Genomic DNA, 25538 nt, shown 5'->3' with positions numbered 1-25538 from the left:
GCTCTCTAAGAGCCGCACTTTGCTCCTGGTGCGGGGAACATGAGCCTTGCCATCCTCGGTGGGTCGAGTCCCCTGTCCCAGCACTCCCTACTCTGCACTGAGTTTCCAGCTGCATTCCCAGAGCCCTGGAGACTGGAGTGTGGGGGCTGCCCAAGTGAGAGGATGACCATGTGGAATCCTGGGGCCACCCTTGCCGAACCAGAGCGGCCCCGTCGTCTGTTGTCACCTCATGGGCTTCTGAACAAGGCTGGATTTGAAGAAAAGGTTGCACTGCTAAAGAAAGCTGAGAAAACAACTGCTGAATAGTAATGGTCTTTTTTTTTTTTAAAGATTTTATTTATTTATTTGACAGAGAGAGACACAGCGAGAGAGGGAACACAAGCAAGGGGAATGGGAGAGGGAGAAGCAGGCTTCCCGCTGAGCAGGGAGCCCGATGTGGGGCTCGATCTCAGGACCCTGAGATCATGACCTGAGCTGAAGGCAGACACTTAATGACTGAGCCACCCAGGTGCCCCAGTGATGGTCTTTTTAAAAACATAATTGAGATACATCATTAGTTTCAGGTGTACAAGATGATCTGCTATATGTATATATTGCAAAACGATCACCACAGTAAGTCTAGTTAACATACATCCTCACATATAGTCATGGTTTTTTTTTGTTTTTGTTTTAACATGTCTGCTTTTTCCCTCAGCATGCAGGCTCCTGGAGAGCAGGGACGGCATCCTGAGCCAGCACTGGGCTAGGAGGGTCTCGGCAAAGGTGGGCCAAACAGAATGCACCAGGAGCTCTCTGTGCAAAATAAGGTTTGCCCCCTTTTCCTGCAGGGTGACGGTCTTAGGGGAAATTGAGTAAGAACCTTGCAGACAGAATGATGCAAGGGGAACTTTCAGTACACATTGCAACAGAGCATTTTAAAATGGGGCTGGGGTTGTGCTGATGGCTTGTTCCCAAGGGTCTCAGCCCTACTCCTCTCCAGCTGGCCAGACCTGTCACATAAGTTACGGCCAAAGGCTACTACCCATTCCCCCCAATGCCTGGCCTTAGAGCTGGGAGGTTTGAAACCTGAAGTCATCTTCAATCACCCCTGTGGGCCTTGAGCCCTATGTCCATGTCACCAAAACCTGGAAATTCTAAGACCTCAGCTTTTCTTCAACCTTCTTTTTCTTACCTTTGGCTCTGCTATCACTTTAGTGCGGGCTGTGTTATCTTCATCTCTCCGTTCCCTCCCTCCCTTCCCTTCTTCCATCCAGTATTACCCAAATCCCTCCCGTGGGCCAGGCCCAGCATTGGGCACTGGGACCCAGAGAGCCCTCCGATTCCACCTTTACCCTCAAGTAGCCTCTCCTGGGCAGGACAGCTTTGTAAACATTAAGAGTAGAGGCGCTCTGACAGAGAGAAGCCGGAGATCTGATGGGCACACAGAGCTGAGAGAGGGTCCTCCTAGGGGCCACGTGCTGTGTACCTTCCATTTACCGTCCTAGGCCCACTCTCTACCTTTCTCTATCCTGCTCACTTCCTCAATTCTCTGTATGAACTACGTTATTGGGCTTCCTTACCCTCTGGCCAATGGGAAGCCCGGCAGAAGACTGGAGGGAGGGACAGAGTGTGACTCTGCCAGGTCACCATGGGTGGTCTGTTCCCCTCTGCTTGGCTTCCTCCCTTTGGACCTTCAGGCCGCACCCCACCCCACCCCCAGTGTTACTAGCCTTGGAGTACTGCACCACCCCTTGAGTTTTCTCTATATCCTGCCTATATTTTTGCAAAGTTTTTGTATTAAAGTTGCCTCAAGTTACCCAATTCCGGAGATGTTGTCTCCCTCAGGGACCCTGGCTGATACAGGCCATAGGTAATCAAGAAGGATGCTACGGAGGTGACAGCTGAACGTGTTCTTGTTTGGACAATGATCTTTCTAGAGCACAAAACTGATCATATGTCACCCCTGCTAATACCCTTTATAGCTCCCCATTGCTCTGAGGATAAAGTCCAGACCCCTTAGCCTGGTACCTAAGACTATACACCATCTGGCTCTTGATGACCAAGCAGGATGTGGTAAAGTCACTCAGAAGGAGGACACTTGGGGGCTTGGAGGGAAGGGAAGCAGTCCCAGTAAGGGTGCCAAGCAAATTCCTGGATGAGGAAGGAGGAGGAAGGTGAGCTTCTGGACCACAAGGCCATGCTAGGCTCTCCTGACCCACCCTTTGAGTGAGCTGAGCATTGGGAATGAGTTTGACCCAGACAAGCCCTAGGCTTGGGCATGAGAACTGGTTCAAACCTCAGCCTCACCACTGACATCTGGCAAGCTCTTTGACTCTCTGAACCTCAGTTTTCCCAACTACAAAATGGGAATAATCTCTCAGGGCTATGGCAGAAGTTTAAAGGAGGGAATGAATGGGAATTTGCTCTTGTCAAGTAGTTCCAGTATTGGGGCCTGTTCCTCTCCCCAACCTTGTGAGTCAGGGAAAGCACGTGGGCTGAAAGTTCAGGAAGGCTTGAATGTCAATCCCAGCTTTACTACTTCCTCACTTTGTAATCCTTGACAAATCACTTTGCTTCTCTGTACCTCCCTTGCAAAGTGCGGTGATAATCACCCCTTGCAGGGTAGCTGTGAGGATTGGGTACGTGCACACAGAATAGAGCCTGGCATAGAGCAGGGTACTTGGTAAATGTTTATGTTTGCTTTTTGCCCCGGGCCTCTCTTAAGACAAGTGAGCTCTCTGCCTTGTGGGCTGGCCACGTGCAGAAGGGCCAAGGCTGCTGTCATGGTAAGGAGTCTCAGGTGTGCAAGTGTCCAACCCCCACAAACTACAAAGCAGCACCTGTAATTCCCAATAGCAACACAACACTGGCGACCGGGGGCGGGGGCGGTGGGACATGCCATCTTTGGTGAAGCCCAACCTGGTCAACTCCTGCTTGGCAGCTTGACTTGGCCTCTCTATCCCTGGTTTGGTCAAAGCACCCAGGGGCTGGATAGGGAGAAGATAAAGAAAATGTGGCTCGGGTCCCAGAGCCATCCTGCTCACGTACCTGCAGGAGGAACAGGGCAGACCATTAAAGCCGGGAATGTAGGGACGTTGGGAGGTGAGGGGAGGGGGCCAGGAGAAGTCAGTGCCTACTGTGAGTCCCCCCTGCTCTCTCCTCATGCAGGAGACCACAGTCCCAGGACAAAGAAAGCTGCCATGTATGTGTGAAGGGTCAAACTGAAGCCACATGTTATTGCCCTAGTCCTCAAGCCCCACCTCCCTACCAGCAACCCACCTGCTCTTTCTAACCCTCCAATCTAATCAAGGTGCCCTGCTCTTCACACCCCTCCTTTGGTCCATCCCCCAGGGGATGAAGTCCAAGTTTCTCCGCAGGATTACAAGGCCCTTCAGATCTGGTCCCTGTCCATCTGTGCAGCCTTGTTCTCTACTCCTCCCCTGCCTGCATCCCTCTTCCAGCCACTCCAGGGTGCTCTGGGGTCTCACCTCCAGGCCTTCACCCATGCTGTGGCCTCTGCCTGAATGCCCTTCTCCTTCCTCTCAGCCTGGCGGAAATGTACTGATCATCCCCGGTCCAGTGGCAAATGCCATCTCCTCTTAACCTTCCCAGTTTAAGACATCATGTCTGTCCTTCTGCCTTGCGCCCACAGACTCCATCTGCAAAACCACTCATCAATGGGCAAGGAACATAATTTTGAAAAATGTGCCTGGCACTATGCTAGGCTTTTGTTTTGTTTTGTTTTGTATCTTAGCTCATTTAGTTTTCAAAGCATTTCACACAAATGATGATGGTTATTATTATTCCCATTTTACAGATACGGAAACAGAGGTTCAAGGAAGGCAGGGCCAGAATCAGACTCCAGCTCTGAGTGCAAAGCTGCTGTGCATAAACCCCTCCGGGAAGTGCGTCCAGCGGAGGCAGGGGCCTCTCTCCTCTGATTCCTGTCCCGGCACTGCCAACAGCATCTGTGTGTGGCTGTCTCCTGCGTCCTGGACCCTCACCCCTCAACCACGTGAGCACCCCACGGGCAGGGACGGGGGGGGGCTGGCTGAGCTGGGTCCGCGGCACTTCGCAGTGGAGAGATGCTCTGTGGGCTTTCTTGATAACCAGACGGAAAGGTAGAGGCAGCTTGGGAGCCCAGGCCTACCCTAACGAATCCCGGCACCAGCGACCCGAGGCGGGACCTTAGCATCTTAGCCAAGCGCAGGCCCAGCTGCGGGCAGACACACCCGCTAAGGCTCTCCGCCGGCTGCACGTGCTCTGCGTCCGGGCCCAGGAGCCACGGGCCCCCGGCGGGCAGCGGCCGAGGGCGCGGGGGGAGCAGCGGCCCGGCCCCGGCGCGCGTCCCGCGGGGAGCCCCGGAGCCCGCGCCCGCCCGCCCCGCCCGCGCCGCCCGCGCCGCCCGGCGCTCGGGCTCCCGTGGGGGACGAGGGGCGGGCGGGGTGGAACGGCCGGCCCCGCCCCAGCCCGCGTCGGGCCGCCGGGTTGTGAGGTGATAAAGCGCCGCGCTGCGAGCGCCGAGCGCAGTGGCCGCCGCCGACGGCCCGCTTTCGGCTGCTGCTCGCGCCGCGACGGGCGGTGCGCCTCCAGCTCCCCGCGCCGTAGCCGCCCCAGCGTCAGCGCCGTCCCCCCAACCCCGGCCCCCGAGCTCGGCGCGAAGCCCTGGCCCCGGCGGCCGGGGCATGGGCCAGGGGTGCGGGGCGAGCCGGCTTCCCGCGGGGCCGTGAGCTGCAGCGGCTTCAGCATGAAGACTCTCATAGCCGCCTACTCCGGGGTCCTGCGAGGTGAGCGGGGGCCCGGGCTGCCCCGCTGGGGGTGGGGGGCGGCGGTGGGCCGGGGCGCGGGGGTGGGGGGTTCTGCAGGGCCTCCGCGGCTTTCATCCCGGGCGGGGAAGCCGCAGGGGGTTTTCGCGAAAGGACGTGACAGGGCTCTAAGGCAGGCAGGAGTGTGTTCTTACAACGAGGGTACCAGGGTACGTTGCTGGAGAACTGGCCAGCGTGCAGGTTGAGGTCCCAAGCCTTTTCTTTTCTTTTCTGAAAGCGTGCCCCACGCCGCGCATCTAGGTCTGGGAAGAGGGAAGGATCCTGGGGACCTCGGCAGATGCAGGCAGCGTCGTAGTCAAGGCTGAGTTCATGCTCCACTCTGGCACTTGATCCGTTTTTGTCACCTCTGTTACATCGCTTTCCTTCCCCCAGCTTGTTTTCCCCATCTGTTAGATGAGGTTGATATTTAACAAGCCCTCCCCAACCCAGAGCAAGGGGGGGTAGTGGCCCCTGGCAGTTCCCTCCCCTCTCTTCTCACCAGGTGGAGCCAAGCCCTGAGAGACTGGATGGGGCAGAGTGGCAGGGTTTTGCAATCCCCTGAAACAGCCACCAGCCGGGAACATGCCTGGCTGGGACAGGTGTGCCCACACAGTACTCTGCCCTCCTCCCATCCTCGAGCCCAGGCTCAGGGGGCCCACGCGGCAGCAGCTCAGCGCCACACCCTTAGAAGGTGGGGCGGAAGACCCCAGGTGCCCTCCATGTGGCCCAGGCCCCTCTTCCACCAGTGTGGAACTGAGGCCCTTGGTGAATATACAGATATTCACTTATAGTTGGAGGAATTGATGGGAAGAGGTATGACCTTCTTGAGGTTTCCTTGACAGATGCCTTGGCCAAGGGAGACCCTGGGAAGTCAGTCACAGCTGTGCTAGGTTTGTGTGTGTCTTGAAGTTTCCCTCCCTCCTTCTCAGTCTTTATTCTGCTTGCTGAACCTCTCTTATCATTTTTTCTTCAGTAACTGACAGTCGCCTACTCTACCCACCTTCATTATAAAAATAAAACATACTGATTATTGGAATTTTGAAAAATAGAGAAAAACAGGAAGAAAATAACAATTGCTGGGTCCTCAACTATCCAAAAATAGCCTCCTAGTGCTGTGTTAGTATATGTCTTTCAATTTTATTTATTCGCATTATATAAAGTTGAGGTCATGCTACAGCTATAGTTCCGAATCCTGGTTTCTCTGAGGATTTCCTCTCTTGCTCAGAATCACTTATAATATTCTAGTGGCTGCCAAGTAACCACCGTGGAGCTGTATCACAGTTTAACTGGGTCCTGGGCATTGGCATTGCCCTTGGAGTGCTGCTCATTGCCCTTGGAGAGATATCGAGCTGCTGTTGCCATTTTGGAGGCAAGCAGCCTGAGCTGCCCCATGTATCCGGCCCAATAGCCTACGACAGCCTCCTCTCTCACTTAAGAGTGCTTTTCTGTTCATTGTACCCTTTGATGCCCATAACAAGGGAAGGAAGGGACTCACCCATGTTCATGCTTTTAAATATGCTTTTGTCTTCAGGGAACAGGATAGGGATGCTCTCTGCGGTAGTCCTTCCCGGAGATCCCCTTCCCTCGCCTCTGATGTCCGCAGGCTGTGAGCTCTATCTTTCAGGAGCTGTTGACTCTCATGTTTTTGACCTCTAGTTTGTATTTCAGGACTTTTAGTGAATGATTTTGACCAAGTCACTTAATATCCTATCAGGAGCATTTGCCGATGTTGTTTTCAGATCTTAAGAACTTTTTGTTTCCTTTTTTTTTTTTTTAAGATTTTATTTATTTATTTGACAGAGAGAGACAGCGAGAGAGGGAACACAAGCAGGGGGAGCGGGAGAGGGAGAAGCAGGCTTCCTGCGGAGCAGGGAGCCCGACGCGGGGCTCCATCCCAGGACCGTGGGATCATGACCTGAGCCACCCAGGCGCCCCTCTTTTTTTTTTTTTTTTTTTTTTAACTGGCTGCAAGGAATTCCATCTTGGGCTGGTATGAAATGCAAACCAGTCACGTGTCAGCTCTCTGGATCTACTTTGACGAAAGACTGGGTGGGGTAGGGGAGGGTGCTGAAGCAGATTTTATGTTATCTAGACATCTCCATTAGACCGGCTTCTTACATCCTTGGTCTTTGAAGACACTCCTCAGTGGCCTGGTTTGTCTCTGTGGATAAGTGTCCACTGTTGCGAGGTGGTGAACACCTTGTCAGTGGCAATATTCAAAGGAGAGACCATGGATTCTGTGAAAGGAAGTCCTGTGTTGGGTGAGAGATTGAAATAGATACCTTGGTGACTGGTTTCTTGGCCAAAAGAGAAAGCCAGCTGTGGGAGCATGGCTATGGCTAGGTGGGTGTCTGCTGGGGGAGGTGGGAGTCTGTGTTGGTAACTTCTGATCTCTGAAGGACTATCCTATGCCTGGGGTGGAGGCTGCAGAGTTAGTCACATTTGCATCTCTGCCTTTGCCCCTGGACCAGAGGCTCTTCAGGTCAGAGCCCTCTGACGCCTGCCTAGATCCTCCGGGTTTAGCACAAGACCCAGAACAAAATGATGGCAACTCTAGTAAAATTCTGAGCTGATTCATTGGTTCTCTGTGTCTCCAAAAAACAAGGGGTGGGATTACAGAGGGCAGGTTTTGATGTAATGGAGAAATCCTGGAGTGGGTAGGGATGGAGCTCCCCATTACTGGAGGTATACAAGCAGGAGCTTGGTAGGGAGTGAAACTTAAGAGGCTAGATTGTTGGGAAACTCTGGAACTGTGGGGTGATAGTCACCTAACCCCGTCCTAAATCATAGGATAGAAATGTCACTCTCCTGTTCCCTGTCTCCCTTCCCCTGCATCCTTTCCCTACCTGCACAGAGGCCACTTTGGGGTTATCTCTGCTACCAACGGTTCTTCTGTGCTGTAAAAGGAGGGCCGAGAGTAATATTTGATTGGCAGGCTGGGTGACTCAGTAGCCAATGTGGAAATCCTGCCTCACCCCAGCCTCCCACCTCAAATTTAGCAGCAATTAGTCATAAAATCATAGCTATCTGTTAGTGCTGGGTCAGGCCCAGCTGCCATGTTACCTAGGGAGCACTGAGGGCCCCAGAGAGAAGGGACTGGTTCAGAGTTATCAAAGCCAGGGTCAGAACCCAGATCCATCTCCTAGTCTGTGGCTTGCCTCCTTAACCAAGAGAGGGGGTGAAGGGCTGAGCACAGGGCTCTGGCTATTGTAGACACTCAGCGATTTACTCTGAATGAGTAGAGGTTGCTCCCAGTCTCCAGGATGGGATGGTAGATCACTCCTTCCCAAGCTTTTTTGCAGAAGCTCTCCCAGCTGCCCTGATGGGTAGAGACACCACCCCAGAGCTCTGATGCCAGGTGATGAACTACCAGTTTCCCCTCATCATGGGTCAGACCCTCCAAACTCTTCCAGGAGGCCATGAAGCCCCCGCCATGAGCAGCCCCCACCACCTCACAACCTCATCTCCTGCCATGCTGTGCTCTAGAACTGCCACTGGTCTTCCTGTTCCTCCAGCGAATATTGCCACCAGTTCTGTCCTACCCTGGGCCCTTTGCGCATGCTGTCCCTCTGTCCAGATCTTCACATGGCTACTTTGGATCCTTCAGTCTCCTTTCAGAGACCTTTTCTGACCGTGCCATGTGTAGAACTGCCCCCTAATTGCCACATCTTGTTTTATTGTTTATAGCCCTTCTCATTACCTAAATTATCATGTGTCCTTACCTGTTTAGTGATTGTCTTTCCCATAAGATTGTCAGCCCCTTGGGAGCAGGGACCTTGTCGTTCTCAGCGCTATGTCCCTGGTATCTCGTATAATGTATGGCATGTAGTAGGTGCTCGGTAAATATTTGTTGAATGAGTGAATCATTAATGGAACCTCAGCCCTCCTGAGAGCTGTCCTGTTCCTCTTGGGAGGAAGTCCTGCTTTTAGCTTCAGTGTGATTCCTCAGTCCTTCCTCAGGCCTCCTCTGTGCCTGCTTGTGCTGGGTGACGGGGCTGCAGCTCTTCCCTGCGGCAGAGACACCCTCCATCTCGTGAGGGTCTGGCTCCCAGGCAGAGTGCCGAGTGGGGGGGGGCGCTGGGCTCTCCGTGGTCCCCCTCATCACTTCCAGAGCTTTAGGAGCCAGAGAGCCAGGATGGCAGCCCTCCCTTCCCTCTGGGACATGGCTGGGTGGCTCACTTACCCTCTGGGAATCTCACTCCCCCATATGGAAAACCGGATCGGAAATCTCAAACTCTCAAGAATGTGAGGGTTTGAGCGAACATGCATGGAAAGTGCTTTATAAACTAACTTGTGACACTCAAGTTCATCCTTGTCGTTCATCCTGTGTGACACACGCAAGCAGGCTCCCAACACTGTGGAGAGTGGCGGCCTCCGCTCTGATGCATCCAGGAAGGCTTTGCTGTGATGGGGACTTGGGGTGTGGGCCTTTTGGTTTGCTGCTGGAGCACTTTCTGTGTGTTAGGCTCTGTACTGCCCCTGGGTCGATCCGCCCTGGTCCCTGCCTTTGAGGGGGATGTACACAGTGCCAGGGAAGGAAGCATGGGGAGCTGTGGAGGCCTGAAGGTGAACGTGGGACAGCTCAATCATCTTGGTTGGGGTCAGGGAAGGCTTTCTGGAAGAGGCAGCATTCAATCTGGATACTGAAAGATAAATAGGTATTAGCAAGGCAGGTGAGAACATTCAGGTACGGGGAACAGTATCAACAGAGGCACGAGATTTGGGTGGGATGGGCAGTTTGCCTGCAGGGCCCCTGAGCGATGAACGTGGGCTGAGGCCCTGGTGTGCCGAGAGGCAGAGACAAGGGAGACAGAGGATGCCATATCCAGGCCCTGGGTGGCTCACCTGTAATCATTGGCAGGGGGATGGGGATTGGGGGCTCCTAAGAAAGGTGCACTGAGAGCTTCTTGGCCTCCACCATTTCTAGGGTCTCCCTGGGATGGAGCTGCTGTTGGCAGAGCTGAGGGCCTGGGGCTAAGAGTCAGATCTGGGGTGTGTCGAGCCCCTGTGCCATCCCTGAACTGCTCTGTAACCTCGGAAACCACTGCCCCTTCTTTCCTCTCAGTCTCCTCATCTGTAAAATGGGCAACAGCATGATAGGAGTAGCTGCCCAGGTTATGGTGCAGACCCAAGGAAGCTAAACCCACAAACCCTTTGGGCAAATCAATAGACGCAGGAAACATGAATTCCTTTTATTAGTAGAGCAGATTTAAGAGTCCGGAGTAAAGGGCCAGGAGCCTAACTGCATCTCCTTCCCATGTAACCTTGGCAAGACCCTGCCCTCTTGGGATGTCAGCCCAAGGAGAGGAGAGCTGGAAGAGCTGGTCCTCTCGGGTTCATTCCAGCTCTGCTGCCGAAATGGGATGTCAGTCCTGTCCCTGACTGCCCTGGGAACCTGGGGCCCAACCTCTTCCTCATTCCCGTTCTCTGCTTATCTTCGTGAAAATGGGCTCATGTCCTGCTTGGGGCCCAGGTGAGTACCCCAGAAGAGCCTAGCTCCCCACACTTGCTCATGGATTATGATAAGGGTCTATTTGGAGACTCCTCGGTGACATACCCACAAGCTGGTGGTGTTGCCATGGCAACTCCTCCTACTTCAGTAGCTATTTTTTAATGTGCCAGAATGTGGGGGTGGGGAAAGTGGGCCATTGGGGTCCTCAGCAATCACCTCCAGGGTTCGGGAGTCTGAGACGAAAAGAGGGAAGGGGGAGACCCAGGGTCCCAGCCTACCTGTGGATACTGAGGACGCCTAGCTCCCTGACAAGACCCTACATAGGAGACCCGGAAGACAAACAAGCAGGGATCCACTGAGCAGCCGCACCCCCCCCCCCCCCCGCCACCGTCCTGATGGCCAAGCCAGGAGCTTCACAGCCAGCATGCCTACCACGGCTGTGTGTTGGCTTCCCCTTTGGGCCAGATGTCCTAACTGGCCCTGCTTTAAGGACACTTACCCCTCACAGGGGAGACTATTAGTCTTCCCAGGAAAGAACTCACCAGTGCACTGGGACCAGGTGAATGGCCGGCTTGTTGCCAAGGGGCCCGGAGGCATCATGTGAAGCTGGTGAAGGGAATGGGAGGGGTGGGTGGCAGTGTTCTCGACCTCTGGGATGGAGCCCAGGACTCCCTGGCCTGACGTTCCCAGTCCTTCATGGCTCCCTACCCACTTTCTCAATTAGACTCACCCACTCACACAGCCGCTATGCTCCAGCCTGGCTGAACTACTTGCAGTTGATTCCTCCAGTGTGTGCCCTCTCTTCCTTCCAGGCCTTTGCAAATGCCATTTGCAGGACTCCAGCACCTGGGGTCCTGCCCCTGCCCCTCCCTCCTGTCGCCTGGCTAACCCTTACTCATTATTTTCACCTCACCTGGCCCATTACTTCATCCAGGAGGGCATCTGTGAGAACAACCTCCAGATCACGTTGGGGCCCCCCCCCAGATCCCCCCGTCCTGACTTACCCTCTGGGCCTAATTGTTCACAGCCTGGTCTCCCCAGCCATAGCTGGGGGCTGCTGCCTAGAGGCAGAGCTCAGCCTCCAGCAGGTGCCCAAGAAGCAGAGGAGAAGCAGGGTCGGGCAGCTCTCACCCTAGGTCTGCAGCACCTGGCCTGATGTGGAAAGGGTACTTAGAAAGCACTTGTTGAATGAATGGTAGTGTTTGGGCTCCATCCTTCTCTCTCTCACTCTGGAGCCTTCCACTGTTGCCCCTGCCTTTAACCCCAGCCTGTCTAGCTGGAGGAGACCCATCCCTCCTGATTTCCCAGAAAGCTCCATTTGACCATCTGTCGTGGCCCAGGTCAGTCAGCTGTGGACTGGGCCTATCTCTGTGGTGTCTGGACCCTGTCTATGCATTGCAGTCCCCTCCAGCATCCAGTCATTCAGGAAACACTTGACCGAGCACCTGCCCTGTGCCTGACCCCATGCTGGGCACAGGGACCCAGATGAACAAGATGCAGTCCCTGCAAACAAATGCACATTCTTTCCTCTAATGAGAACTGCTGAGTATAGGGGTGAGGTAGGCTTCCCTGAGGAAGTCAGTCAGGAAGGTTGAGGAAAGTCTCTGAGGGGTCAGCGCTCAGTGCCTGGCAGGTGTCAACCAAGTGTGAGTTGAACGACTGACCAGATTGTACCTGAAGGTGATAGGACTCTAGCTGGGGGCACTGCAGGCAGGGCCGAGAGTGCGGAGAGTTTTCCTGGAAGGAAGGAGTATCTGGCTGAGCAGGTGGTGAGGTGCTTTGTGTGCAAGGCTTCCAGGAGCCCAGGCATGGACTGGGACTCTAAAATCCAGAGGCATGTCCCCCCAGAGCCTTGACTGGCCTTCCATCACCACACGTATGATTCCTGCTGAAAGGTGCTCGTGGGGCGCCATAGAAGAGAACTTGTCTCTGGCACCTGTTAAGCACTTGGCTTAGCTTCTTGGACCTCCCTGGGGCTAGAAGGGTCTGCCAGGGGTCAGTATGTCCATCTCCCTGCCTCTATGCAGACTTGTACCCAGCCGTTTGGAGTAGTTTGGGGCACCTTCCTCACTGTCCGCTCGGCAGCTGATGTCTGAGGGCAGAGCTTAGGTCCAGGTGGGCCCAGGTGTGACACCCTTGGGGCTGAGGACATGAGCAAGATGACTTCCCTCCTCAAGAAGCCCCTGGGGGCTAGTCGCATCTCTGTGACCTCACTGGCATCTTCCTAGTCCTCTATCAGATGTGCCAGACCCTCTTTGTCCCCTTTTTTATGCATTGTTTAGATTCCTCACGGCAATCCTGGATTATAACTAAGGAGGACACTGAGTCTCAGGCAGAGCAGCGGCTCTCAGGGTCTCACAGCAGGCCAGACTCAGAGCCAGGGGTTGAATCCCAGGCATGCTGATGCCAACGCCTCTGCTTCCAGGCAGGGCAGGGGTTGTTACGCCCATTAGGCAGGAGAGGAAACCAAGGCTCACTTGATAATTACTTAGCATTCACGCAGCTCTTTACTTTTTATGAAGCTCTTGCCTCTACCTCATCTCATTTAAGTCTCGCAAAAACCTGGCAAGGTGGGTATTAGCTCCACTGCACGGATGAGGAAACTGAGGCTTGCACAGGAAGTGACTCACCAAGGCTACACTTGCTGCCGATTAGAGGCCAGGGTCTCCTGACGCCTAGCCTCCTGTCCTCTGTACCTTTTCCAGGCTGGCATGCCCCCTCCCCTGGTGCCAGGAGTGAAGGTGAGTGGAGGAAGCAGCGGGGGGCCATCCCACGGCCTGACCTATGGCCATTCGTGTGTGCGCCTGCCTCCTCAGGGAGGCCGGCCTCGCTCAGTGCCTCCTCTCCACAGGTCAGAGGATCCTCCTGCCCCCTCTCTAGCTCATCACCCCAAATTATCTTTCGTTAGGGCTCTCATCTGGCATTATGTCGCACATTTACGTGTGGGTGCTTTATCTCTCCCTGAGCGGGATTCAAGCCCCCGAACATGTGAGACTTTATCTGCTGTGTTCACTGCTGTGCCCCCGGTGCCTAGTACCCTGGCACCCCCTAAGTGCCCCAGGCTTCAAGCCTGGTCTCTGTCCCCGCCTACCTTTTCCAGGAGGCCACCTTTGGCTCCTCAGGTCCTTGCCAGCTTTTTTCAGCTTCCGTTTTTGGTAAATGTGAACCCCCATTCCTGGGTCGTTAGGGCAGCCCTTTATAACTGCCTCTGAGCCTTTATTCCCACAGCTGCCCCCAGTCACAGAGCCTGCTTTCCTTCCCTTCACCCCCCAGATCTTGTCTCCGAGGCCCGGCTGAGGCCTCGCCGCCCCCTCGGGCCCTCCCCTGCCAACACCCTTGCTCTGCCCCCTCTGCTCATCGCGCACCACCTCAGGGCCATGTGCTTCCTGACGAACTTTGTGTTTGCTCACTTCTATCCCTTGCCATTGTGGTCTGTGGTAGAAGCGATGGTGGTAGCTACCGTCTGGTCACCTAACAAATGCCGGATGTACCTCACACGCATTGTTCTTTTTTCACTTCATCATCCCAGCAACCCTGTGAGGGGGGGATGATTCTCCTCATTTTAGAGATGAGGACACGGAGCCTGAGGGAGGCTGGGTGACTTCCCTGGGTCACAGAGCCATGTGGGGGGGCAGAGCTGGCTGAGAGGCTTTCCTCAGATTAAGGGGATTAGAGCTCAGACCCAGCCCCTCTCAGGCATGTGGAAGAGGAAGCCCAGGAAACCCTGGTTTCATCAGCCTGGGTGTGGCCTCCCTGGTCACTCTGCTATCAGATGATGGGCAAGAAGGTGTTCACACAGCCATTCCCACCGCCACCCCAGCCTCAGCTCTGGGCCTGAGGGGTGTTTGGTCCCCACTGCTACAGGCAGCTCTGGCTTAGCCTTGGCGGCTGCCGCCCAACTTGTGAGAGCTTGCAGGTGGGGGGGGGGGGGGTCACGTCCCTTGCACAGCCAGTCCATGGGAGGATGTCCCCGGTAGACTTGGGGCATGGTTTGGGGCCAAGCAGGTGGCCCTCCTTTAGGCAGGGGTATGTTCCTGAAGTCTGGGTGTGCGTTGGCTTGCATAGTGGGGACCAGCCCTCAACGGTTTGGCATCACGGGAATGGTGAGGGATGCCGAGCCCAAATTCCAGCCTTGAGTCCTAGGCTCCCTGGTACCCTGACCTCAAGCGACTGGTTTAACCTCTTTTGGCTTCACCTCACCTCAGTTTCCATCTCTGTGAAATGGGGTTGCCCATCCCTACCTTGTCTGTCTTCCTGGGGAGTGCTGTGGGACCCTGAGGCCCCAGATAGATTGGGGGGGGCCTTCCTTTCTGGGGATAAGAGAACTGCGCTGGGCTTCTCTGGTAGCCCCACTCGCTCTGCCCTCCACAAATCTAGGAGTACGTGAGCTGTGTAAAGTAAGTGGTGAGATAGGGGGTGCCTGGGAGCAGCCGCTTGAATGAGCTATTGGGGACATTTCTTCACAGGACTAGTGAAGCGACTCTATGGCCTGTCTTGTCTCCCTCCACGAAGAAAAGACGTGTCGGTAGTGGGTTTGTTCTCATCACAGTGGGAAACTCATGCTCAGGGAGGGCAAGAGAGGCTCTCTCCCCCACCCTGACCCCGGCCAAGGTCCTCAGTGAGGGTGCCAGGGGCCTTCCTGTCAGGCTGCTCAGTCTGACTCGGACACCAAGGCCTCCCACTGCCTCTGTGGCTCATGGGTCTGTCTGTTCACGCGTAACCCTGTCTGAGCACCTGCTCTCACCTGGGCACATAGATGCACCGGTGTGAGCCCTGGCGCCCAGGAGACACTGGCAGAGGAGGGTGGCCAGTGGGACTGAGAGGTGCTGAGAGGGCGTGGAGGGTGCTCTGCCCCACGGGAGGCCAGGGGAGGGTGGTGTGGGCAGACGAGACGCGGCTAGATGCTGAGGCTCCCTGCAGGCCCACCTGAGACTTGGGGACAGCCAGACTAAGTGTGAAGGTGGCGGCCGTGTGGCATCCACACCTGCTTCTGCCACAGCCTGGCCGGAGGAGGTGCTGACAGCTGGGAGGTCAGGGCTGGCTTGTGACCTGCAGGTACCCAGCTGAACCTCACTTCCCATCAGCTGGGCAACCGTCCCGGGGCTGTGGCTGGGTGGTGAGCCTCTAGGTCGTGTCCCCAGGAGAGCGGACACCAGAGTCCAACAGTCGAGATTATAGAATTCATCCTCCCTACCCTCACGGTATAGATTGGGGAACCAAAGCCCAGGGAGGCAAAGTGACGTGGCCAAGGTCACACAGGTGTCGGTGGCAGAACTGGGACTGAAATGTCGAGGCGTGCTGCCACTCCACCTGCTCCACGAGATGCCTGCCCCTGAACACGGTCCCCTCCCAGCTTCCCCCTACTTTGTTTTGGGGAGAAGAGAGAAGGAACTTGGGGGGACCTGCGGCCTGGGAACAGAATCCAAGCCTGGAGGTTGGGCCTGAACTGAGTCCAACTCTGCGACCCTCTGGCCAAGTGACCTTGACCCTGTCACTTTTTTTTATCACCCTCAAAATGGGAGTGATGGTGCCAAGCTCACGGGCCTGGTGAGGAATCCAGGTGCCCATGAAAGTGCTGTGTGGGTCATGTGCGTGGCACAGCTGTCACCTAGCTGTGAAGAGAAGGAGCTGGGGGGCCTGAGGAACAGCCAGAGCAGAGACCTGCTCTTCCTCCCACTCAGCAAACCTTCTTGGTGTTTGCTCTGGGCCAGGCCCTGGCAGGCTACTGGAAAGCCAGATGTGGATCAGACCCGGGCCTGGGTCCATCATGGGAGGATGGATGTGTAATCAGCAGCTAGGACAAGGTGAGGGGCTGTGGGACCCAGAGGGACCCCCTTCTTTTCTCTCCCTTATTTCTCTGTTCTGTGGGCCTCTCCTGACTTCATTCCAGACAGGTTCTCTCCATGCTTCTGACCATTCCAGATTTGCACGGGCTTTAGAGTTTATAATCCCAGAGAAAGAATGACGACCTCTCTCCAAAGGCTTACCCTTTCTGGGTTTCGAAGGATGAGCTGCCTCGTCTCATTGTCAGGGTCTCATCAGGTGGGCACAGCAAGGAGGGGTTTTCTGGGCAGAGGAGCAATGGCTCGACATCTCTCAGGTCTATACGGGGCTTCCCCTGGGGCTGGGGTTCAGCATCATGGACAGGCCAGCTCCGGGGCCGGGCTCTGCGGTCAGCCAGGTTGGGACGGTCTGGCCCGGAGGCAGCCGAGTGGGCCAGGCATGAGGAACGCAGAGTAGCAGCTTCCCCCTGGGCTCCCCTCTAGGCAGCCTCTCACTCTGACTTCCACAGAAACACCTGTCATGCCTCAGTGGACTTGATGTTTCCTACTTTGTTGTGGAGCGGGCTGTGTGTGGTGGTTGGAGTAAGGCACGGTGAGAACAGGCTGGGCAGTGCCGAAAAAGCCCAGCGCTGGTCGCTTGCCATGAAGCTGGTGCAAGTTCCTTAGGCCCCTTCTTCCTGTCTGGTCAATAGGGTGAGGGTCGAACACCTTCCTGCGCTCTGACCGTATCTAATTGCGAGAGACCGCTAATCAGCATAGCAGATGGATTTGGATTAGGCATTAGCAAGAATGTGTCTTTTCAGTGGTTTCAATGGGAGATATGCCACCAGTGTGGAATTACCATGCGGCCCCTCCCCAAGCAGGAGAACTCCGTATGCCGAGTGGAAGCAGTCGGGTGGCCCTGACCCAGAGCAGGGGCTAGACAGCGAGCCCTTTCCTTAAGAGCTCCTCAAGCTGCTGGCCTCGGGGTTCCTGTCTGCTCTAGGAACTGGTCACATGAAGCAATGTCTGATGCCCTTCCCTGCATTACCTTTTATTCCCTGCCTAGCAGAAGGTGGAGGTCCCCAGCACCTCGCCCTACCTCCTTCCCTGCCCCAGACTGGCCCTTCCTGAGACTTTGGCTGAGGATCTTGTTAAAAATGCCGATTTTGATTTGGTAGATCCAGTCTGGAGCCCCAGATCTTGCATTTCTAAACAGCTCCCAGGTCCCACTTTTCTTTCTTTTCTTTTTTTTTTTTTTTAGATTTTATTTATTTATTTGAACAGAGAGAGAGAGAGAGAGCACGAGCAGGGGGAGCGGCAGGCAGAGGGAGAAGCAGGCTCCCCGCCGAGCAGAGAGCCCGATGCAGGGCTCGATTCCACGACCCAGATCATGCCAGGTTCCACTTTGAATAGGAAGGTGCTGGAGTACATTCTGTCTTCTCTCCAGCCAGGGCATGCAGTGGGCCCCAGACCCAGAGCAGGGGCTTGCCTCCCCTTAGCTGCCCCAGCTCCTGCTTCACTTCATCCAGCACAGCTGAGGAGGCTGAGCAGCGGCTAAGCCATGACTTGGGCAGGCCAGCCCTGAGATCAGGGGTTCAGGCCTGTGCTTGGGCCTCACTTCTCTCCGCCATGAACCTACACAGACCTTTCCCCACTTCTGGACTGGTTTACCGGGCCCTGAGCTCAACCTACCTCAGACCTGCTGTGTACCACATACAGGAGCTCTTTGTCCTTGGCAGGTGCTGTGGGGGAAGGGGAGGTGCCCTGAGCAGGAAGCAGGAATCCTGGGTTCTAGCCCTTGTTCTGCCTCCCACTGCCTGGGTAACCCTGGCAAGTCAGTGCTCCTCAGTGACCTGAGGGTCTCATTGGGCCCTACCGGATGACCAGAGGGGGGCCTCAGGCCCCAGCATGGGTTTTGGGAAGGTGCGGAGGTGGGAAGGGCTTGTGGTGGTAGGATTTTCATTTAGAGGGCCAAGGAGCAGTTACGCCAAAACCTCTGCCATGGCTCTGTGGCCCAGCCTCATTTGCTTTTGTGAGTTCGCATACTACCACCTCCACCCAGTTATGCCTGTGGAGTAGTAGATGCTACTGAGCACCCATAGGTGCTATGCCCTGAGGATATGGCAGGGAACCCTTGCGGTCTTGCCTGGGGTCACCTAGTGAGTGGAACCACTGGCGTCTGGCTCTTCTCCTGGACCATGCCCCCTTCCTCCAATCTACTAGACCAGGGTACAGGAGACAGGACTGGTGTGTCTGCCTTGAGGTCTGGTGTTATCTGTACGTCTCCTAAAAGTTAACTTTCAGCCGATGAGGCTTATGTCCCTTTCTAAACTCTGCTGTGACCCTGTTGCTCTCCAGATTTTGAAGAAATGCAAAGGCTTGAGTGTAAGCCCCTAACTCCCTCTCCCAGCAGTAGGCCAGGGTGAAAGGTCATGAGACCCTCAAGGACAACATTGTGACTCAGTCCTTGGGCCTTGCAGAGTGGCTGGTGTGAAGGAATGTTTGCCCAGCATCCAGCAAGCACTCACTGAAGATGTGTAGAGTGAAGGGCATGCAGTTGGGGCTCAGCAGGCATGGGGGTTGGAAGTGGCTCCCTTCCTCTGGTCTAGCCGCCCGTGCCCTTCCCCAGTGCTGCCTCTCCTACCATCACCAGGCTTTCTGGTCCCACTGGAGTCCAGGGCATCATCCTGGGGGCACAGTCAAAGAGCCAATTAAGTGGGCACATCTTTTCCTAACTTCGAGGCTTGGTAGCCGCTTGGTAGCAAACATAATTGCAGCCCTCACTATCCCAGGCTTCCCGAAGCTCACTGGCCACTGGGTCCTTTGGGGAAGCAAAAGCTCCCGCCTGATTCTTTTCTGGGCCCCAAGCTCTGGGCCCTGAGATGAAGCTGAAAGTGTAAATCCCTCTAAAGGTGGTGATGGTGGTGGTGGTGGTGTTGGGCTGAGGACAGGAGGGCTCAGCCTGCTGGCAAGGGGTCCTGGGGATGAGAGGGGGCAGGGATTGGGGTACTCAAAGTACACTTGGAGAAAAAAACATTGCAAATTGGATATTGAACCTCTGTCCTTGGCCTCACAGGCACAGATAGCAAAGATTAAATATTTGTACTAGATCCAGATAAAGGATAAGGCCCGGAGTTTGGGCTGGAGGGAAGGGAAGAGAGCTGGCAATTATGGAGAGCCGCCCCCTGCCCCACCCCAGCGTCTTTGGATACTTCATTTGGTCTCCAGTATGACCCCGTGAGGGGAACACCATTCCCAATGGGTATATGTAAAAGTTGGGGCACAGGGAAGCATGCGAACAGCCCAGAATTACAAAGCTACTGGGTGGCAGGCTGCGACTTGAACCCGGATCAAGTTGTGATGTTGTGGCCATGCTCCTGTCACATGTCGGAAGGTGTCTCTGGAGGTGGGTTGGTGCTGGGGGCTCTGAGGCTGGAGGGAAGTGGGGCAACAGACTGACCTCTGCCCTCTGCTGCAGGCACTGGCTCCAGCATCCTCTCTGCCCTCCAGGACCTCTTCTCCGTCACTTGGCTCAATAGAGCCAAGGTGGAAAAGCAGCTGCAGGTCATCTCGGTGCTACAATGGGTCCTGTCCTTCCTTGTGCTTGGTAAGCCGGGGCTTAGAGGGCGAGGGCAGGCAGGGTCCTCGACGACAGAGCTTAGAGCAGGAGCTCTGCTCTGCAGGGGTGACGTGTGAGAGCACCCTCCCACTTACCCCCTTTCGAGTGCCCGATCAAGTGCTCTAGCCCTAGGCATGCATGAGGACGCAGTGAGATGCAGTGGGAGGTGGTACACGTCCCATTTTACAGTTAGGAAACCCAACTCTCACATAAGGTAAGTAACCTGTCCCAAGTCACACAGATTTGAATCCGGGTCTATAGGACCCCCAAAGCCTGTGCTTCTCCCACATGCTACCCTGCCTACCAACAACCATTTCCCAGCAAGTGTGTTGCTTTGCCTTAGTGTGGTGTGGTGCCGGCTTGAGGCCTAACTCTACCACAGGCAAGCTCTGTGACCTTGAACTCTCTGGAAGTTCATTTCCTCATTTCAGCTGTGGCAAAAATGCTGCCTTCTTCACAGGGCCTTTGTGGGAATTGAAGATGCGGGATGAGAACATGCAGCACAGGGCCTGGTCACGGGGGGGGGGGGGGCATTATAGGGGAGCCGCTGTTGGGATGTGCCCCCAGACCCCACTCCCGGCTGCCAGCACCCCCTGCTGGACACAGTCCCCAGCTGCTCGCCCTCGCCCATTAAGAGCTGCCTCCCTTTCTCTCTCTCAACCCCTCCCCCACCAGTGCTTTGGCTACTTCTGCAGGGCTAGCTTGGTGCTCTCATTCCCCGGCTTGCCCCTCAGACCAGGCTCAGGCCATGGTGGGTTGTCTGGGAAGAGGAAAGGGCCCGTGCGTGGGCCAGCCCCTGCCCTCCTAGCTGCCCCGCTTCTTCCCCAGGCCCCTGTGTTCTCAGCATCATGAGCGGCCTCCCGGCATGTCCGAGCGGAGCGCCACAGAGCACATTCCAGTGCCTGTGGGACAGTCCTTCCGGGCACAGCCCTCTTTAGGATTGTCTGGGCTGACGGGGGATGATCTACCTGATGAGCTACCATATCGGCGCATGGGGGCCTCTGAGACCACGCTTCCAGAGCAGTTCCACGCTGCCTCCGCCTTCCTTTGCAGGGCAGAGGGTTGGGACAGGGGTGCTGTTTATCAAGGCTGCACGGTGCCCCCAGGCACCTAATGTGCCTTTCCTTGACTTTCTACTTCACAGGTGAGGAAGTAGAAACTTACAGAGCTTCACTGAGTCTCTGAGACTGTGAAGCTCCTTGAATGGTATAGCTGGGATTTGGGGGGAAGCCCAGAGCACTCACCAGGGAGCCCACCTTACTGGAGAGCTCAGAATTGGTGGACCTGGTCTAAAACAACCAGTTTTCACCTTTAGGCCCAAGAGTAGGTTTTAGGGAGAGGGCCATGAACCCCCAAAATTAGGTGAAAAATTATATGTGAGAATATGTGCACCTTTTTCTGGGGTGAAGGGCAATTACCATCTTCAGATTCTTAGAGAGATATATGGCCTCAATGAGATAAACACTGGTCTGGGGAACAGAGCAGATTAAACTGGCTCCCTTCGGGCTCAAACCTCTACCCTGGCCCACATCTGGCCACTTCTTAGGATCCTAGAGTAGAGAGGCCGGAGGGGGCAGAGCCTTGCCCAGAATGAGGAGGAAGTGGTGGGACCAGGGCAAGACCCCATGGACTGCAGCCTCCCAGACACACGTGCAGTCTGCTGCACCCGCTCCCTTAGGCCCCGTTTGTACCAAGAAGCCGCCACCGTCCCTGTCTTAGCTTGGCTGCCAGGGAGCTGAGCAGCTGCCAGAACCCCAGCCCGTGTAGGCTGCAACAGGGACTGGCCTCAAGTTGTAGGTTTGCAATCGATCAGGTCCAACGTAGCCCAGAAACCGGCCCAGCATCTTCCCAACGCCCTTGTGTAGGTGGGAGCCAAGCCAGCTCGGATGGGCGGGTCTGCTGAGCTGGGGCTAATTATTGCCCTGAGCAGCCCCAGCCGCTCCTTCCTGCTCCCACCCAGATCTGCCGGCAGAGGCTCTTCTCGTGTCTCAAAGGCTGCCACGGCCCCGCAGCTTACCCTCGAACAGGCGGACTCTACCATTTTTGCCCAGTGGACCCCTCTAGCATCTGGTAAAGGCCATAAACCTTCTTTGGGGTTTTTAAATGTGTAATACAAAGTTCATTGGGTTTCAGAGAAAACCAATGATATTTAAGTGTAAATATATATATATATATATATATATGCGCATTTAAGAAGTCAAATGAGGCAGAGAGTAACACGTGTGCCTCTTTATTATTACATGAAATAAAAAGATCTAGCGGCAGACGTAACCGTTGCTCTAATTCTTAAACATTTCGGAGAACAAATGATGTTTTAAGGTCTCTGCCGCTGCTCTAAATGTGATACGAAAACACCTTTGCTCTCCCCCGGAGCCACTGTCGACAGCTCACTGCTAACACGCTGTGGTCTGTTACACGAGTCAATGGAGGAAATACTCAATTTCCCTCAGAGAGGGGTGAAAATTAAGGTGTCATTTTGTTCCCCATCCAAGTGCATGGATCCCCGGATGGGATGCCTGGCTGTGTGTTTGTTCTCCTCCACATCACGTCATGTAACTTTCCCAATGCCCTGTGAGGACATGGAGGCTCAGGGAGGGGCTGCAACCCGTGAGTGGCAGGGCTGAGGCGTCCTGAAGCAGCCCGTCGTGCTGCCTCCCAGCCCCTGAGCCGCCACGGGCCGCCCTGCTCACAGGCCTCCATGACCGGAGGTTTGAATCCCCGGCTTCACCAAGATGTGGGGAGGTGAAGCTGGTGAAGGTGGCCCTGGGCCTTCCGTGCATGGAGCCCGCAGGGTCTTTAAGTGGTTGTAGACCCAGCTGCAGTCCTGTGGCCCACAAGGGGGAAGCAGGGAGCCCCCAGTTCAGAGGACTGGGATCAGGCTCGGAGAAAGTAGGGTTCAGCTCGTTTTTTTGCTCCGTGAACCTTTCCTGGGTCGGCTGCTGGGGCTGGAGAGGTGCATCAGAGCTCCAGCTGCCAGGGAGCCCAAGGACTGAAGGGCTGTGCGCAGGAGGGAGTCCGGCGCGTGCTGTGAGAGAGGGGCGGTGGGCACATGGGGGCTACGGGCAGCAGGACTGGAATACAGTCTCTGGACTCCCAGTGGGTTCTCTCTTCCTCCATCCAGGCTGCCTGAGCAGCAGTGTGAGGACACTAGGTAGGGATTCCCTCCTTCCCAGAGAGCTCAGACTTGGAGGCAGTGGGGCCTGCGGCTCAGCCCCCTCTGCTCCCCGTACCCCTTAGGAGAGTTAGGGGTTTGACGGCAGCTAGATTTCCAGGCCGCTCGGACCCTCGCCTGAACCTCACGGCCCTGCCCAGGCCCACCTGGGGAATCCACCTGGCCTCTGAAGGAGCTTGGATACCTGTGGCGTCTAGGGGGCTGGAACAGCCCATTTCCCAGGCCTAAGAAAGGGGACCAAAGGCAAACTGCTCAACAGTGTGAGCGACTTTGTAAGTGGCCTTAACTTAGACATAGCCATTCACCCAGCTGCTCCGAGTACTTCACAGTTTGCCTTTAGTGGGGTTTTGTAGGCTGCAAATGCTTCCCTAGAGACTACCTCTTCCCTGTCTGTGATGTCACACTCCTAAGCTGGTCCTGAGAAGCTGGATGCCTGGTCACTCTATGTTCACTGCCCCTCCCAAGATAGTTGTACTATTTTTAGCTACCTTGGGAGAGGTTAGCTCAGGAGTAGACCAAGACTGCATTGTGGATGACAAGGGATCACCATTTTCCTGCTCTGAGGCTCAGGGTGGAGTCCATCTGGCCCTCCCCTCTCCCTCAGAGGAAAGCGGAGGAGGCTCAGCATAGCAGGAAGAAGAGAGAGCATGGGGTCCAGAGCCAGGCAGCCCTAGGGCACCCATGACCAGCTCAGGGCCCAGCAGAGGGTGGGCATACAGCAAGGGTTGACTTCCCTCCCTGAGCAGTGGGGGAGGGTGCTGGATGGAAGTCACGCTCTACCTCGCATGAGCACCGGCTGCCCCCAGCCCTGTGCTGAGTGCCAGGGGGCAAAGAAGATGTGCCGCCCCACCTAGTGTGGAGAATTCAGAGGTGAGAGATCCATGTGGGAGGGCAATGTGATACTGGAGGTTGGTTCTTGGAGAGATCTGGTCTGAGTGAGACCTGGAGGGCTGGGTAAAATGGGGATAGAGGCCCTGATGAGGGCTTCCAGGGGCCAGCCCTGAGGTAAGCCAGCTCTGGTGCAGACTTCATTGCTGCACCAGGTTATTCAACATTAGGGCCAGAAGACCCAGAAAGGAGTGACTGCATGGAAGGCGGCCCCGGGGAGTCTTCTGAGGGCCCTGCTGGGGTTTTTGCAAGGGGTCCTGATGGGCTCTGGGCTCTGGCCTGGGCCTGACTGCAGCCCTCTTATGTTGGAAGGGGCCGGCCCTCCTCCCGGGGCAGGAAGCCACCTCTGTCAGGTCCCTCCGGTGGTAGGCTGGGCCTTCTCATTTTTGGTGAACTTCTAAAGCCTGGTGCAGATTACGGATTCACTGGTCCAACCCTGGCTCTGCTGGGACGCCTGGGTGGCTCAATCAGTTAAGCGTCTGCCTTCGGCTCAGGTCATGATCCCAGGGTTCTGAGATCGAGTCACACGTCAGGCTCCTTGCTTGGCAGCTGGCCCGCTTCTCCCTCTCCCGCTCCCCCTGCTTGTGCCCTCTCTCCCCATTCCGCCCCCCCCCCGATAAATAAAATAAAATCTTTATGCATCCTGGCTCTGCCACTGTCCTGCTGAGTGACCTTTGGCATATTACCTCCTCCTGGAGCCTCAGTGTTCTCATCTCCAAAGTGGGGTAAAGTTCCCCGGCCTCACACTTGAGACGGTGGCTCGGCCCAAGTCCTGCGGTGTAGAGGCACTCGGTGGGTCCCTCCCTGCGTCCACAGTAACTGTGGTCGGCACTGGGGTGGGGAGAACGTGCGAGGAGGGGCCCGAAAGAACAGCTCTAAGGACGGCTTTCCCAGTGCTACTGCCCAGACCGCAGGGAGCCCACGAGCTCCTGGACGCCAGGGACGCCCGTCAGCATCTAGGGGATGAGGTTCTTGTCCCCATGAGCGTCATCCTCCCTGGGCTGTGGCTGCAGGCCTCCTCTGCCCATGGTCCCAGCTGTGCCGAAGGCGTGTCATTTGGTGAGCCTTTGCCCAGAGGGGAGACTGAGGCCCACCCAGGGAGGACAGGGCCTGACCCGGGGCTCTCTGCTTCCCCACCAGGAGTGGCCTGCAGCGCCATCCTCATGTACATATTCTGCACCGACTGTTGGCTCATCGCCGTGCTCTACTTCACCTGGCTGGTGTTTGACTGGAACACGCCCAAAAAAGGTAAGAGCACACCCTCCTTGCCCCACCCCCTCGCCCTTGGGACCCGCCCTCCTGCGCAGAGCGGAAGTTCCTCAGCGTGGGGGCCACCACTTTTTACTTAGCACCTGCTATGTAAAAAGCGGGGAGCTAGGCCAGGGTGTGGTTCCGGGTTGGGGTGTCGAAAGCCCCTCAGAAGGCACCGTCCTGGTCCTCAGAGGAGCTCACACTCCATCAAGGGTTTGCCTAACGTGAGGGGAAAAAAGGTGAGACAGGGCCCAGTGGGGAGGCGGGAGAAGATGCCCCATAGGGTGACAGTCCCCTCACTCAGGGTCTCACTGGCCCTGTCTTCTCTGCCTTGCCCAAATGTCACCCGCCCCCACTCCCGCTGCTTCCCAACACTGTATTTTGTTCCCTGGAAGGTGGCAGGAGGTCACAGTGGGTCCGAAACTGGGCTGTGTGGCGCTACTTTCGAGACTACTTTCCCATCCAGGTAAAGACTTGCGGGTGTTAACTCGGGAGGGTGGGAACGGGTGGGAAATCTGAGCGCAAGCTTTAACTCACCCGTCTGTGGGTACCACATGTGCTGAGTTGAACCACGTGACCCCTTCCACTGTGGACATCTGTTCATGTT

The 25538-nt window shown here is 55.8% G+C and overlaps 1 protein-coding gene across 1 annotated transcript in view; it reads left to right on the top strand.

Annotated features, from left to right (window-relative positions):
- The first annotated feature begins 4429 nt into the window (after positions 1 to 4429).
- DGAT2 (diacylglycerol O-acyltransferase 2) overlaps positions 4430 to 25538 on the top strand; it is a 30864-nt gene continuing 9755 nt past the window's right edge. The window contains exons 1-4 of the mRNA XM_027579175.2: positions 4430 to 4766; positions 19480 to 19608; positions 24821 to 24928; positions 25327 to 25397. Of these exons, the coding sequence (XP_027434976.2) occupies positions 4727 to 4766; positions 19480 to 19608; positions 24821 to 24928; positions 25327 to 25397 (348 nt within the window). The 5' untranslated portion in view covers positions 4430 to 4726. The remainder of the gene's footprint in view (positions 4767 to 19479; positions 19609 to 24820; positions 24929 to 25326; positions 25398 to 25538) is intronic.

Source organism: Zalophus californianus, chromosome 11, assembly GCF_009762305.2.
Source record: "Zalophus californianus isolate mZalCal1 chromosome 11, mZalCal1.pri.v2, whole genome shotgun sequence".
NCBI classification, from domain to species: domain Eukaryota; kingdom Metazoa; phylum Chordata; class Mammalia; order Carnivora; family Otariidae; genus Zalophus; species Zalophus californianus.
The sequence above is the reverse complement of the archived record's forward strand: the minus strand, read 5'-3'. Positions and strand labels throughout refer to the sequence as shown.